This window comes from Clarias gariepinus, chromosome 2, assembly GCF_024256425.1.
Source record: "Clarias gariepinus isolate MV-2021 ecotype Netherlands chromosome 2, CGAR_prim_01v2, whole genome shotgun sequence".
Classification (NCBI taxonomy): domain Eukaryota; kingdom Metazoa; phylum Chordata; class Actinopteri; order Siluriformes; family Clariidae; genus Clarias; species Clarias gariepinus.
Window position 1 is genome coordinate 10,902,948 of NC_071101.1, and position 14,958 is coordinate 10,917,905.

At 39.3% G+C, this 14,958-nt stretch overlaps 1 protein-coding gene across 3 annotated transcripts in view; it reads left to right on the forward strand.

Moving 5' to 3' along the window:
- Positions 1–14,958, forward strand: part of LOC128507126 (collagen alpha-1(XIV) chain-like) — a 93,278-nt gene that overhangs the window by 24,575 nt on the left and 53,745 nt on the right. For all 3 annotated transcript variants that reach the window (XM_053477794.1, XM_053477777.1, XM_053477785.1), the window contains exons 6-11: positions 5,541–5,696; positions 5,790–5,909; positions 6,062–6,226; positions 6,349–6,510; positions 6,655–6,812; positions 9,273–9,402. In XM_053477794.1, the coding sequence (XP_053333769.1) occupies positions 5,541–5,696; positions 5,790–5,909; positions 6,062–6,226; positions 6,349–6,510; positions 6,655–6,812; positions 9,273–9,402 (891 nt within the window). The remainder of the gene's footprint in view (positions 1–5,540; positions 5,697–5,789; positions 5,910–6,061; positions 6,227–6,348; positions 6,511–6,654; positions 6,813–9,272; positions 9,403–14,958) is intronic.

Here is a 14,958-nt window from a genome sequence, read left to right on the forward strand (position 1 = left end):
GGTTATTAAGTGTGTGTGTGTGTGTGTGTGTGTGTGTGTGACTAATGCTGTAAAAGGAGCTTCAGCAGACCAGTAGAGGCAAATGGGATAGTAAGAAGAACACACGTGCACACACACACACACACACACACACACGCGCACGCACACATCCTCGTCTAGTGTTGAGAAGTGTGTGAAGATCTCCAGGTTCTCTGATTTCCCAAAGGGGTGTGTGTGTATGTGTGTGTGGTCGCACTTCTGTGTGCACACGGGCGCTGGAGTGTGTAAAGTAAAGAACAAAAATCGCTGACAGTTTAGAGGTGAGTGTGCAGGACCAGCAATATTTTGATAAGCAAATGTAATTTGTTTCCTGCCTTTTAAACCTTACGTGAAACGTTATCTCGGCAGAGCAGGTCCCCGTCCCTGTTAAGCAGGTTTAAAGTGAGACACTAGGTAAGTTAGACATGAGAACATGAATCGTACATCCAAACTGCTTCCTGTCTTCTCCAGGATTAAAAATAAATGTGAAAATATGTAAATCATCACCATGAATTTGTGTCCATGTATCAAGAGAAATGACCCCTCTTACCTCACAGAGACCAACAAATGAACTTTTTGATTCTCTCTCTCTCTCTCTCTCTCTCTCTCTATCTCTCTCTCTCTCTGACTGAATGTGTGCATTACATTCCAAAGCTGTACAGACTTGATAGCAGACATAAAATGGCATTATGGGCAATGAAGGCAAATTGTGGTGAACACATCAACTCAACCGTGAGGCGAGTCGCAGCATGACCATCAAGTGCAGGCGATTATTTCCTTATGTTAATATGCAAGTGTCTCCCGCTTCGACACATTCACGATTGACTGAATAAGTAACACTAAAATTTGCACATAATTTATATTCCTTAATCTTGCTGTGTAGCCAAAAGTCACATTTCTTATCACACTTGACATGTGATGGCATAACTTCATGTGCTTTTCAAAATTAAAGACATAGAAATGGTTCTATGCAGGCATGCAGACTATTTTTGGGTTCAGCTGCGTCTCAGATTAGTTGACAAAATGTTTAAAATTTAATATGTAATGTAGTCAGGAAACACACAAATCTACAGCTAATGTTAACTCAGACATGTATAGATGTATTTTCTAATACCTTGTATCTTTTTTTTGTATATTTTTTAACATAATGTTAATTTCTATCTGATCTTATACAATACAAATGCAATAAATGTAACTGATTTGTGAGGTAATTGACCATGGCTCCTACACTCCAACTGATACGTAAAGTGAACATGTGTTCCCACTTAGGCTGGCAACTTAAGAAGCCACACCTGCTTCATTTAGACTGACATTTATAGATGCCAATCCTAATTTACTAATCGCTTAGAGTGAGCACACTCGATTGGCTAAGAAGCTACCCCACACAAAAATAGACAGGACTGATGGTAGCTCATGCATAAAAAAAGCCACTTCTCTCCAGGAAAAACATCAGACTGATATTCTGCAAAAGGTACAATGATTGGACTGCTGAGGACTAGGGTAAAGTCATTTTCTCTGATCAATTCCCTTTCAATTGTTTTGGGCATCCGGAAAAAAAAGCTTGCCGGGAAAAGAAAAAGTGAGTGCTACCATCAGTCCTGTGGCAGGCATGCCAACAGTAACGCATTCTGAGACCATTCATTTGTGGGGTTACTTCTCAGCCAAGGGTGTGTGCTCACTCAATTTTGCCTAAGAATAAAGCGGTTAAAAAAAAGGGTGGTACAAAAACATCCTCCGAGAGCAACTTCTCTCAACCATCGAAGAACAGTTTACTGATGAACAATGCCTTTTCCTGCATGATGTACCACTAAACAAATTACTGTATGACAAACTTCGAGCATTGATAATGCAAGTGTGGGCTGCCATCAGTCAGGATTTGTCCCACAAGTTGATTGACAGCAGGCCAGGGCGACTTGCAGAGGTCTTGAAAAAGAAGGGTCAACACTGCAAATATGAATTTTTATATGAACTCAATGTAATTGTTAATAAAAGCCTTCAGTAATTTATGTTATGCTTGTAAGTTTACCACAGCTGTACAGGAAACACCTTGTTGCATTAGACTTACATTTATACAGGCTACACCTCCCTTAATTAGACTTATAGGGGCCACACCTTTACTTAGACCTACAGTTATTTAGGCCACACCTCACTAAATTAAACTTGCAATTATAGAGACCACACCTCCATGAATTAGACGTAGATTTATAAAGGCCACACCTTGAATTAAACATACAGTTATAGAAACCACATCTGCTTAAATTAGACTCACAGGTATAGAGTCCACACCTCCTTGACAGAAAATACAGTTATACAGACCATGCCTCCTTGAATTAGGCTAACAGTTATAGAAATCACATCACCTTGACTTAAACGTATAGTAATAAAGGCAACACTCCCTTGAATTTGACCTAGTAATACAGGCCACACCTCCATGAATTAGACTTACAATTATACAGGCCACACCGCCCTACATTAGACTTACAGTTATAGAGGCCACATCTCCTTAAATTAGACTTATGGGGGCCACATATTTACTTAGACTTACAGTTATAGAGGCCACACCTCCTTAAATAAAATTTGCAGTTCTAGAGATCACATCTCCTTGACTTAAACATACTGTATAGTCATAGAGGCCACACCTCCTTGAATTAGACTTACAGTTATAAAGGCCACACCTTGAATTGGAATTACAGTTATAGAGGCTACACTTCCCCTCCTTGAATTAAACATAAAGTTATAGAAATCGCATCTCCTTGACTTAAACGTTTAGTCATAGAGGCCACACCTACTTGAATTAGACTTACAGTTATACAAGCCACACCTGTCTACAAAAGACGTAGACTTAAGCCCAATCCCAATTCTACCCCTTACCCCTTCCCCTACCCCTTCCCCTACCCCTCGCCCCTTCCCCTTGTCCCTTAAAACGAAGTGGAAAGGGGAAGGGTTAAAATATTTCCCCTAAGAAATGGGACACCACTACAACACTGTTATACGTCATCATACGTATCCGTTCATTTACATGTACACATACAGTATGGCCGTAAGCAAAACAAACAATGCGTTATCAAAAGCTCGGCAAACTGCGGAGCGGGTAGGGCTAAGTGTAGGGGTAAGGGGTAGAATTGGGATTCACCTTTACTGTATAGCGGCACCACCTTCTTTATTTAGACTTACAGTTATAGAGGCCATACCTCCTTAAATTAAACTATCAGTTGTATAAACCACACCTGCTTGAATTAGACTTACAGGTACTGTATACAAGCCACACCTCCTATAACTAGACAGGCCACACCTCCTTGAATTAGACTTGCAGGTATACAGGCCACACCTTCTGTAATTAGACAGGCCACACCTCCTTGAATTAGACAGGCCACACCTCCTTGAATTAGACTTGCAGGTATACAGGCCACACCTTCTGTAATTAGACAGGCCACACCTCCTTGAATTAGACAGGCCACACCTCCTTGAATTAGACTTGAAGGTATACAGGCCACACTTTCTGTAATTAGACAGGCCACACCTCCTTGAATTAGACAGAATACACCTGCTTGAATTAGACTTGCAGGTATACAGGCCACACCTGCTTGAATTAAACAGGCCACACCTCCTTGAATTAGACAGGCCACACCTGCTTGAATTAGACAGGCCACACCTCCTTGAATTAGACAGGCCACACCTGCTTGAATTAGACTTACAGGATAACAGGCCACATCTCCTTGGATTAGATTTACAGGTATACAGGCCACATCTCCTTGGATTAGACTCACAGGTGTACAGGCCACATCTCCTTGGATTAGACTCACAGGTATAGAGGCCACACCTCCTTGAATTGAACTTAGAGAGACCACACCTGGTGGTGGTGTTTGAACCTGGGCCCTTCTGCTCAGCAGTCCAACGCCTTAAGCACTGAGGCTTCTACTTTTCTGCACCCCTCTTTGACTTTCCGTTTAAATTATACACCCATAATTATATTTAAAGAAGCTGATCCACAGACCCTCAGAGTGAACAGAATAAAAACGGTCACACAAAGTTTTTTTGCTTCCAGAAAGTTCAGTAATGGCTGATACTCACTGTCCGAGATTTTCACATTAATGCTTTAGGTATGTGTTCACCATGTTTATAATGGTACGGGCGCTGTGTTTCATTACAAACCATTCAGTTTATTCAGGCATTTCAGTGACTCCTACATCCTCTCATGTGCTTGTTTGGTTGATGGCATAAAGCAGTAGCTGCCCTGAACTCTCAAGGAGGAACCACACTGAAACAACACATTCCACACTCCTCCTCTCTCCACACTCTCACGTGCCACTCTCTCGCCGTATAGAAGTCAAGGAGTGAGGTCTGCACTTGCAAATGTTGAGAAACTGCTATGATGGGAATGTCATTATGTGAAATGGTGTGTGTGTGTGTGTGTGTGTGTGTGTGTGTGTGTTGTGCTGAATTTATGTTGAGCAGTGCTTTGTGTTTTCTTTTTCTACAGGTCATCAGCTGTCTGAGACAGGGGAGCTGTCAGATTGATCATGCTGTGTTAATTATTCAATATAATTTACACAAGTGGAATGAGGATGTGTAATAATTTTTAGAATCACAAAGAAACCCTTCATATTTTGCTGCTTCGTGTGTCTCAAACATGATTTGTTATGATCAATTTTACTCTGTCACCCCAACATACAGTACACAAGTTTAAATGAGTTTTTTAAAGTCAAAGGTAACCAGATTTAAAGTAACAAGAACGTTGTATTTTATTTGTTTTTTAACAATAAAAATGTTGATTCGTTGAGTTTTTTTTAAATAGGTGAATGTGTTCTACTTTCGAGATGTTAATAAGCTAATAAACCATGTATTATATCTAACTGTCTGTCTTTGTCTGTCTCTCTCTTTCTCCATCTTCCTGCCTGCCTTCTTCTTTTTTTGTTTGTCTGTCTTTTTGTCTGATTTCCTGTCTGTCTGTCTGTCTGTCTGTCTATGAGTCTGTCTATGCCCATAAGTCACTCATTTTCTTTATTTATATGTCTGTCTTCCTCTGTCTGTCTGTCCCCCTCACTTTTTCCCTGTCTGTGTTCTCTCTCTCTCTCTCTCTCTCTCTCTCTCTCTCTTTAATATTACTTATAAAAATGATGTTTGGATTGAAGTGAGTATAATTTGTTATAATCACTATAATTCAGAGTAAAAATGATGTACATTGTTTTATGATACGTTAAATAACTCTCAGCAGGAAAGAAACAATAAGTGCATATCTGCACAGGTTATAATGAACTTAGCTCTTCTTCTGGGTTAAATCCTTTCTGTGAACTGTGTATGGGCTTGTAGTGCGTTTCACCGTGTTGGGTTTCTAATACTCTAGTAAATGCAAACAAAATACGTCAAAAATTAAAAGAACACTTTGAGGAGAAAGCATGTAAAGTATTGACGGCAACAGAAAGTCAAAAATAGTAAAATGATACAATTTTTTTTTTTTTTTGCATTGCAATGTGCTGGTTATGAGATTTTTTTAGTTCACTTGCATCTCTCTCTCTCTGCAGAGATTTCATTCACATGTAAAACTCCAGCGATAGCTGATATCGTGATTCTGGTGGATGGCTCTTGGAGTATCGGCCGCTTTAATTTCCGTCTGGTGCGTACGTTCCTCGAGAGTCTGGTGACAGCGTTCTCCGTCAGCTCAGACCAGACACGTATCGGTGAGACGCTAAATCTCGTATCTTACGTCTTAACATATCTAAATCATATGACGCATGACATTTGCAAATACATCCTTCTGTGTGTGTGTACAGGATTGGCTCAGTACAGTGGAGATCCAAGAATTGAGTGGCATCTCAATGCACATGCAACAAAAGACGATGTCATCAATGCCGTGAAGAATTTGCCATATAAGGGAGGAAACACGCTAACAGGTATACATGGTTGCCTTCAAAAGTATTGGAACAACAGGGCCAGGATATTTGGATTCAAAAGAGAAATATAAGATTAACCAGAATATCAGCCTTTATGGAGAACATGGCAACCCACTGATATTACCTGTGTGTGTGTGTGTGTATGTGTGCAGGTCTAGCTCTAATGTACATCCTCGAGAACAGCTTTAAGCCCGAGTCTGGCTCCAGGACAGACGTTCCGAAAATCGGAATCCTGATCACGGATGGAAAGTCTCAGGATGATGTCATCGGCCCCGCCCAAAGTCTTAGAGATGCAGGAATAGAGCTGTTTGCCATCGGTATCAATCTGCTCCATCGTCTCACCGTTTCTCCCTCCGTCTCTATGCATAAATGCTAGACTTGTTTTCGTAATACAGCACCTGAAATATTTCACCATTCTCTTTCGTGTGTGTGTGTGTAGGTGTAAAGAACGCAGATGAAAACGAGCTGAGGATGATCGCGTCTCCTCCAGAAGATACCCACGTGTATAATGTGGCTGACTTTAACGTCATGAGCTCGATAGTTGAGGGTTTGACCAGGGTGGTGTGTCAGCGTGTGGAGTATCTCAACAGGGAGATCAAAGGTCAGAGCTTAGAGAGCACACAACGCACCAACTGACTAATAAACACACCTATTTATATACATTCATACAGTCAGTATATGATCTTTAAGTGACTTATGAAAGGATAATTTTTGTTGATCTCTATTCCTGTGCGTGTGAACATAGGTGACCCCGTCACCTATTTAATTCCCGACGCACCCAGTGAACTTGTAACCTCTGAGGTCACAGCCAGGAGTTTCCGTGTCTCCTGGACCCATGCTCCTGGAACAGTGGAGAAATATAGAGTGGTGTACTACGCTTCCAGAGGAGGCAAGCCAGAGGAGGTGTGTCTATTAATCTGAACTTGAAAAACATTTTACGAGAGCAGCAAATAGCAGTGAAGCATCACTGTCCTGTCCTGGGTCTACAGTATGTGATACCAAGGTGTACAGCGGCTTTATAACTTCTTCATTTTTCTTTAGTTTTTAGTTGTGTGTTACGGATTTCATTTAATCTATAAACAATAATTTATAGTTAAACAATAGTTTATCTTTAAACAATAACCGTAATATAGGTTTTCATTCAATACTTTCTGTAAGACTATGTAGAACCAGCTTTGACTTGATCAGCGTGATCTATAATCTATTCAAGCATAAAACAACTAATTTATGACCTGAACCAGTGAAAAGCAGGTGCAGATGATGACAGATAATCAGACCCCTGATTAGTACAGGCAGTAAAAAAAAAAATAACAATACGCCTAGGGTTGGGCTCAATAACTTATATTTGCCTAGGGTTGAGTTTCCGACACAACTTTTCATTCACTCAAAAAGGTAAGTTGTCTCCCGTTTTCCCCCCATTGGTGTAGTTAGTTCAACAGTTAAAACACAGAAACATTGCTTAAAAACTATTCATCCAAAACTAGTCATCTAAATCTAAGGCGAGTGCGTCTCTCCAAGTCCAATAGAAATCGTTTGGATTACTTCATAGATGTACATCCAGTCCTATTGGAATTCAATTAACAGAGCACAGACCTGACCAAACATCACTCCTTAAGCTCTTGCATAGTCACTGAGGCCCTCAAGGACTACAGTCCCCCCCCCCAAACACCACTTTATCAGCTTGTTCACGCTCCTCCAGTAGCTCCAAAATGCCACCCGTCACCCCTCTGACTCCAATCCTCCACCACATAGCTCTCGGTAATGAAACAATAGGAGTCTTGTAAAGACAAATATGATACATTTTACAGAATTTGTAGTTATGTTAAAGATAAAAGAATTCTAAAGATTGGTTAAAGATTTGCATTGTTTTACATTCAAAAGGGTTTTATTTATTTTATTTATTCTCAGGAGTAACTACGTGATGTTTTAAAATAACCGGGTACAGAGTTTATACAGATAAGTTAACAGATATAACCCTTGTAAATAAGCAGCACGCTTTGCTGGGCAAAAGTCAGGGGCGAATATTTGCTTAGAATAAAGAGTCCACAAAACGGCCATCTTCACCTCTTCAGTGCAGTTTTATAGCGTCAGTCCGGCGGGGGGCGGAGGGTTGTTGTATATAAAATCACATGATCACATCTCAGGGAAGGTAAATCACTGGCTCAGCTTTTTTTTGTTTTTTAGTTTATTCAGTCTCTGTCTCCAAAGTTTTCAAGAACAAAATGTTAACTCTTGTCTCAACAAATACCACTGTAAGAAGTTGGGGTTAACAATACAATAATAATTACATTTAACATTTACTAGTTGGAGTTTAAGTAGTGCTAAGTAGTTGGAACAGACGAGAGGGGAAACAAGGTTGCTGTTGAGGTCGTTACATAAACAAACACTTATTAAATTGTGTCTTTAGGGACTTTTGCAGCCTGTCACACTAAAACATGTATGTTTCTAAATAAATCTACATTATTTAATTTAACTTCATGTGCTGTAATATGATAGAATCAGGGGTGGCTCAAGACTTTTGCACAGTGCTGTACAAATTTTAATTTAAAATATTAATAACCACGAATAAGTTTAAAACAAAGGAATATCAGTTGCACCGACTTAACATTCCAGTGGGAAGGATTGTGTTGTTATAGGAAAATAACCAATGAGAGGATGGTGAGGTTTGTCTCTGTAATATTTAAACATGCCAGTGCAAAAACAGTGATATCATGAGGTATATTGTTCTTACACTTTCATGAGTATACCAATTAATCTTTTCTTATATTCTTGTTATCCTTTATTCCTGCTTACATTTTCCTTCCGTCCTTCTTTTTTTGACTCTCTTCCTTTTATCCCTTTTACTTCTTTTTGGTTCTTTTATGCATTTGATCTCTTTTTGCCTTCCTTTCTCTTTCTTTTTCCTCCCTTGTGCTCTTTTCCCTCCCTCTATAACTTCCTTTCATTCTTCCTTTCTTCTCCAGTCTGTCATGGATCACCCTTCACATATCTGCTCCCATGGTGACAAGCTCCATGTGCTTATGTTTTAATTTCTTTTCCATCACCCTATCCATATTTTTTGTCCCTTAACTATGTTCAGTTTCATGTTACTACACCGTGTCTCACAGTCTCAGCCAGTGTTCTCTCTTTTTTCGTTTGTTTCTTTGATTGTTTGTATCGTCACCTGCTCTTATGATAATGATTATGGACTGTTTAGGCGTAGTACCTTGACTCATACCAGGCATGTTGCTTTGTGGTAGGACCTAGTAAAAAAATTGCACACATTATGTACAGCCATAACCTCCAAAATTCTTTTGATGGCTCACATGAGCTACATCTTCGCATTTTACCATATTCAGTTTTCCATGTGGTGAACGTTTGCAGGTAGTGGTAGACGGTGATCAGACCTCCGTTGTCCTCCAACATCTGAACTCTGTGACCGAGTACCAAGTGGCCGTGTTCGCTGTCTACAGTAACTCCGCCAGTGAAGGTCTGAGAGGCAGCGAAACCACATGTGAGTTTTTACTCCGACACACCGCTGCTCTGATAATTCCTCTACTGACTCATTCTGTCTCTGCAGGGAAATCATTTAATCATAGCTAGCTCTCAGCACGACAGATTTCTCTCTCTCTCTCTCTCTCTCTCTCTCTTCCCTTCAGCATGTCTTTATGTAGCTGTGTCACAAAGTGAATGCCGAACTCCTCATTCTAATGCACACAGCGCCTTCTGAGTAAATCTGACTAGAGTTAGACTGCTCATAATTACTCAAATGATTTATAATACAAACTTAAAGATGAAAAAAAAATACAGTAGATAGAAAATGAATACACAGCGTTTTATATTTGTCATAAAAGGTTATGTAAACTTTTTTCAACCTGAATCGAACATATACTCCATGAATGCAGTGAATCCATCCATTTTTTATACTGTGTAGAGTTGTGGACAACCAAAGAATTTAGGGCACAAGGTGAGGGGACACACTGGATGGAGTACCAACCCATCACAGAGCACAAGCACACATACATGCACTCACACAACCAATCATACACGAAGGTGCAAAATGCTAACCAGTAACAGTTAGTATACTGTACACTATTATATTAAAATTTAATATTTTTAGCACCTTTATAAACTGATCAGCTAAAAGCATTAAAGAATTACATCGACGCTACATTGGTTTTCGGGTGGCACTTAAATCAGCTGTAACCCCTTGAGGCATAACTCCTCAAGACTTCTGAAGGTGTGCTGTGGTACAGTATCTGGACATTAGTATAATATCCTACTGCATGTTGCAGGGTGGGGACTTCATGGACCAGATGTGGATGCTTGATTGACATCTGGGGAATTTGGAGGCTGGTCCAACGATTTTGAACATTTGCCTGCTAAGCCAAATACACAGCAAGCTGTGATACATTGGGTGCTCTGAACCATCATGCGATCATAGCCAGCATTCAGTTTCTTTCAACTGTTCGCGGTGCATTAATTTTACTGTGGGATCGAACTGGACGGGCTATCCCCTGGTCTCCACAGGTGTAAATATAGGGAGTGCATGATCATGTCACCAGTTACATTACTGCTTTATAATTGATAATTAATGCTATTAAATTCACCTGGCAGTAATGTTAGTGTTGTGGCTGATTTGAGTTCTTCCCTCCCAATACTTTTTGCAGAACTATTCAAACTGACAGACTATATTTTGGGTTCTACTGATGGACACCAACCATCAAGTGATTCCTTACATATTCAATTGGGTCTAGAAGAGCGCTTTTACTGGGCCACTCCAGAACACAGAACATCCATCTTGTTCCTAGTAAATTTGGCATTATTTGGAGTAGTATTTGGCCTTGGGGTTATGATCTGGTTGGAAGATGAATTTCCATTCTCCTTTTTTTTTTTTGACATTTCGCAGATTTCATCAGAATCTCTTTTTGTACTTTGTACCATCCATCCCTCAATCGTGACAAGTTCCCCTATTCCTGCAGCTGAGAATCATCCCCATGCCACCATGTCTCACACTCGGCATAGTGTTATTTTGTGTCGTTGAGTTGGAAGTTATGACAGAAAGCCAGTTTCTCACACAAGGATCCTTCCGGTGGATTTATGCAAGGTTTTTTTTCCACAACTTTCCATATCCTCTTTTTTAAAAGTCAATTTTTTGATACTGGTATGTAGTCCATACAGTATGTTTTCATTCTTTGGCCATAAAATCCTGTCTGTTAATTGGTTCTTTTCTGACCAAACTGGACCTCTAGTTTTTGGGAGACAGCGGGTGGTGTCATGCACTTTCCACTTCACAACTTACAGCATTTTGGGGTCTCTTCAAAGCTTTGGAAATCTTTATATATATATATATATAAAAGATGTATGTACCTTTTGATGGTTTAGGAGGTCCTTGAGAGGTGCCTATTCCAGTAAGAGTTCAGTAGACTGCATTTCTAGGTATCCCTGATCAAAGACAGCACTTGTTAGTGCTAGGATCTAACTCTGAAACCTGCAAAACAATTTCTCTGGAACAGTTCCTTATTTTCCAGAAGCATATGCTTCACAATATGAAAGCAGCTCTCTGACGTGTCCCCTTCAGCTTGATCAGAAGCAGCCTGCAACAGAGAGATAACATGTGAGGCACCGTGAGTCATCTTCTGTTAATCACCCAGGGGAGCTTCAGTTAGACCAAGTCTTACTCTTTTTATATATTTTGATGTATATATAAACCCTATGTGTGTGTGTGTGTGTGTGTGGTACTAAAGCTGTCCTCAGACCCGAGTCGAGATCAGACTCGACCTCCTCCAGTATCCCAGTGCAGACAGTGGGAATGCACCTGAGATACAAATACATTAGCAAGATTGATATCGCTATTCACTGTTTTCTTAGCAACACACACACCAGATAGACTGCAGTGATTCTAACCTTGTGTGAAAGTTAATGGAGCTAGAGGGAAATGACAGGTGTATATGTGTGCGTATGTGTGTGTGTGTGTGTGTGTGTGTGTGTGTACAATCTCTTAGCAATGACTGAAAGACAACTGATGAGCTAAAATAACTTTTTTAGCTATGCAGCTGAGCTTAGAATCTCTGTGTTTCAAAGTACATTCAGCCTATGATCTCTTTTATCATTTCATAGCTGGATGGATAGATGGGTTGGGTTATTTATATTTATTAGGGTACCTTTGTTTTAAGCTGCCAGGATTTTGTGAGAGTCAAGACGAGTTTGTGTGGATCCAGTCTTTCAAAATTATCATTGGCGAACAAGCACCAGAGAAAGAAACAGAAAATTTGCTGAAGCTTATTTGTTTGTTGGTTCCTCGCAGTGTCTCCTGGAGAATATTTACAGTCCCTGGTCATGATGCTCAGACAATAAACCCATAAAGCAGCTGTAGAGCTCAAACCATTTTAATCTCTTTTAATCGCTTTGATGGTGGACTTGGCTGCTGAAGCGTACACGCCAGTCCATTAGGTCTCCCTATAGACCCATGTTCAAAACAAGATCTTTTTCCAAACAATACTCCTACTTGTATGATTCAATGTGCAGAAGCAAGAAATACAAAAAATGGTGCGATTAACAATCGTTAAGTAATTGGAACATTTGTATTTCAGTCACATGATCCAAACATGACAACACCTAGTTTGCATGTTGCACTTTCTTACTCGAATCTCGAATCTTGTGATTGCGAAAACGATCAAAGCCACATCGTCAAAAACTGTCGTTAAGCATTCTGTCCTGTTTGTGTTTACTTTGTCTGCCAGTAAACAGCTGTCAATGTTTCATATGTGCGGTGGAGCAAATCTGCTAAGTTAGCTAAATCCGTTCCTGTGCAATAAACTAATAAATTCATTTATTTAATCATTTTTTCTACATTTTTTTTCCTTTTCTCTTACCGTGTCCCTTTAGGGCATCGATCATAACATTCACACATAATGAAAAGTCAGCAAACAGCATGTAAAAGACATTTTAATGTACCGAGATGTACAGACTTGACACAAATCATCAGCACCATGAGCTGATGTTAAGAAACAAGCTTTGAGTTCATTTAAAACTAGTAAGGGCTACTAAAACAGGAACTGAGTTAATTTACCAGTGGCAGCTTGATGCAGTTCTTTCAAATTTAGTACGTCTAACCGTGACCCCAGTTGATCTTGATTTTGCTTTTGCACTAAGAAGTCAGGCCACAAAGTAGTTTGCTCCCTATCCACTGATTGCAGCTATATACAGCATCAAGAAAAAGTCTGTGAGTTTAAATGTTTTTTATCAGTCAAAGTACCTCTAGTCCACAGCTCTAGCACATTTTCTTAACAAGACTAGTTGGTATGCTAATACCTGACACCAATTAGCTTTTTTGATGTTATTACCCCAAGGATTCATATATGTTTTTTGCTAGCACTATGAGGTTTTTGTGGCTGCTCTCAATAAAGACATGAAAGAGAAGATTTTTTTTGTGTGTTATTATTTTAGGCACGTTATCTTGGTCAATACTCTTGACTTAGATCATAATCAGATCACTTTTCATGAAAAATTTATGCAGAAAACCATGAAAGGTCCCGAAAGGTTCACATATTTTCCAGCCACTGTATTATCATTAGTACAGTAGTAGTATTAGTTTTATTGTTGGTGTTATTAGTTAATTTTTATTTAAGATTTTACAATCACACACGCACACACACACACACAATGAGGGTATCGAAATGCTTTTTTTACAGAACAAATAATATATATAATAGGTCTCTGGTCAATGCTCAACGTAGGAGCGGTCCAATCACATGGTCCTGACTACAGCTGCAACTCACAAATATTTTAATAAACGATTAATCTATTGACTATTGAAACGATTAATCAATTAATTGGACTAGAGATGACACAATTGCTCAGCTTTTAAATTTACCTTGAGGTAGTTTTGCATGTGGTGTTGCTTTATTATTGACATAAAAAAGATAAATACTTCGTTAACAATGTCTTTTAATTAACTTTAATTAATAATAAAGCAAAATATAAATCCAAGGAAAAGCAAAGTAGCAGCAATAAAATGTAAGTATTTTTATATATAATTTTGTAGGTAAGTGAAAAAAGGATACACACCTAAGAAAAATATGGCTGGTTGGTGTGTGTGTGTGTGTGTGTGTGTCTGTGTGTTTCTGTTAGCTGAAAAAAGAGAAGAACACAACACTGTATGAGAGAAAGACAAAGCAAGAGAGAGAGAGAGAGACAGAGGGAAAAACATGCATGCAGAGCTCAAAAACCACAACACACAGTCACTAATTGTCCGCAATCCTTTCCCACTTACTTGTCTCTCGCGTCCCTGGCCACGCCCCAACCAGCACAAAGTCTTTACCTCTGATTCTAGCGACAGCACGGAGATTGTTTTTTTCCCCTCATGAAGATGTTTGCCATCACACTATTATTCACTTCACTCCAGTAAGCCACACACCCACATCCGTTCTCGGGTCGTGCGAGAATCAGTCGTCAACTAATCGACAATTAAATTCGATTGCCATAATTGCGCCCTTAGTCCTGACCACCATGAAAGCACTCCTACATCATCAAGCACACATTCATACTCCAGAGAACACGTACTCAAATCAGATAAAAGTAAGGAATGAAGAAGACAAAGGAATCTGAAGAGACAATGACAGTGAAGGACAGAATGCTAATATTGTTCATATTGTACAAAGGAAAGTATTTTGGTTTACTTTTTATTTCTTTATTCATCCATCTACCAATCCATTCCTTCCTTCCTTCATTCATTCATTCATTCATTTATCCACTCATTTGCATTTGCCCTTGTTAGTTGAAACAGATATCTGTCAGAAGACCGCATATCTGCCAAAAATTACTGTTGCTTTTCAGTCTCAGCTGTTGTGCCATGGTTGCTATGGTGATGTGAATGACTTCTTGGGAGTATGAGGGTGAGCTGTAGCACATAAGGTCTAATAATTCACCACTGATTCTCAACTATTGTTCTTACTAACAAATACTTATAATGAATTATAACACCATAATTAAATATAAAATAGATTAGTCTTTAGCTATTGCATTTACATTTAATCATTTCTCAGACGATGTCTCATGCAGAGATTTT